General features: G+C 34.6%; 1 protein-coding gene across 1 annotated transcript in view; it reads right to left on the reverse strand.

Annotated features, from left to right (window-relative positions):
* LOC106867991 (cGMP-dependent protein kinase, isozyme 1) overlaps positions 1–1,400 on the reverse strand; it is a 59,436-nt gene that overhangs the window by 15,444 nt on the left and 42,592 nt on the right. Inside the window, exons 7-8 of the mRNA XM_052976621.1 lie at positions 848–916; positions 195–272 (exon numbers count right to left, since the gene is read on the reverse strand). Coding sequence (XP_052832581.1) covers positions 195–272; positions 848–916 — 147 coding nt within the window. The remainder of the gene's footprint in view (positions 1–194; positions 273–847; positions 917–1,400) is intronic.

Below are 1,400 nucleotides of genomic sequence, written 5' to 3' on the forward strand. Positions count from 1 at the left end.
ATATATATATATATATATATATATATATATATATATACACGCACACACATATGTATAGGTATGTATACTGACTTAATGCAGAGACTACGATTAACAATGTATTTGCCGTGTGCTCCTTACGTACTCATTATGTGCACGCAATGCTTAACTAAGAGCTCACAATGTACGAAACCATGAAGAAATGAGTTACAAACCTCTGCACTCCTCGTGCTTCATCTCCATAGTCCTTATCCCGAAGCTCATTCAGATCACCAATCAATTGGTTGAACGAACTGAAAGATGAGAAATTATATCAAAACCAGTATTAGAAATCATCATCATTAGCATCATCATCATCATCATCATCATCATCATCATCATCATTATTATTATTATTATTATTACTATTATTATTATCATTATTATTATAGAAGGCAGCGAGCTGGCAGAATTGTGAGCGCGCTGGACGAAATGCTTAGCAGTATTTCGTCCGTCTTTATGTTCTGAGTTCAAATTCCGCCAGGGTCGACTTTGCCTTTCATCCTATCGGGTTCGATGAATTAAGTACCAGTGAAATACTGGGGTCGATGTAATCGATTCATCCACTCTTCCCTGGCAAAGTTTGACACCATCATTATTATTATTATTATTATTATTATTATTATATACACTATACTAAAGGAAATATGCATATATATTTAACGAAATAAATATCCCTCCACAGAGTTAGATTGATCCTCAGTACCTCTAGTATACTGACCTAGTTTCTTCATGCTTTTTCTTACGCAGCCTTTTACACGAGAAAAGAAGGCCTATTTGATGCGATCAAGAAATGAAACAAAACAAAAACAAAAAAATTCAAACTTACTTCCGGTCAACTGTTAAACATTCCACTCCTTGTCCGAGCGCTAATACATTTGCTGTCCGTCGGTCTTCGCTAGAGATTAAAAAGAGAACAGCATAATATATGAGAAATGTCACATGATGTATACTATTAGAGTGCAACTAAAAATACTGCGAGAACTGGGAACATATATATGAGTGTGTGTGTGTATATATATATATATATATATATATATTGATAGAAAAGACAACAAAAGAAAGAAAGAGACCTCGGTATTATGTAAATACAGGAATTTATCTGTAACAATATAGATAGGAATTTCCAATGGCCAGATAACTGAAGAGATGGCGGCGTGGGTTTCCGCCCCGGCATCCGAAACTCGGAGTTTTATCATGGCTACCGAATAAGTGTCACATATTTTTTTTACAGATATATATATATATATAGCTGTATGTATGTAAAAAGAGGGGGATATATATATATATGTATATGTGTGTGTGTGCATGTATATTTTCTTTTATTTGTTTCAGCCATTAGATTGAGGTCGCGCTGAGGCACCGCCTTGGAGAACCTTTTT

The sequence above is a fragment of the Octopus bimaculoides genome, chromosome 25 (genome assembly GCF_001194135.2).
Source record: "Octopus bimaculoides isolate UCB-OBI-ISO-001 chromosome 25, ASM119413v2, whole genome shotgun sequence".
In the NCBI taxonomy this organism is placed as follows: Eukaryota; Metazoa; Mollusca; class Cephalopoda; order Octopoda; family Octopodidae; genus Octopus; species Octopus bimaculoides.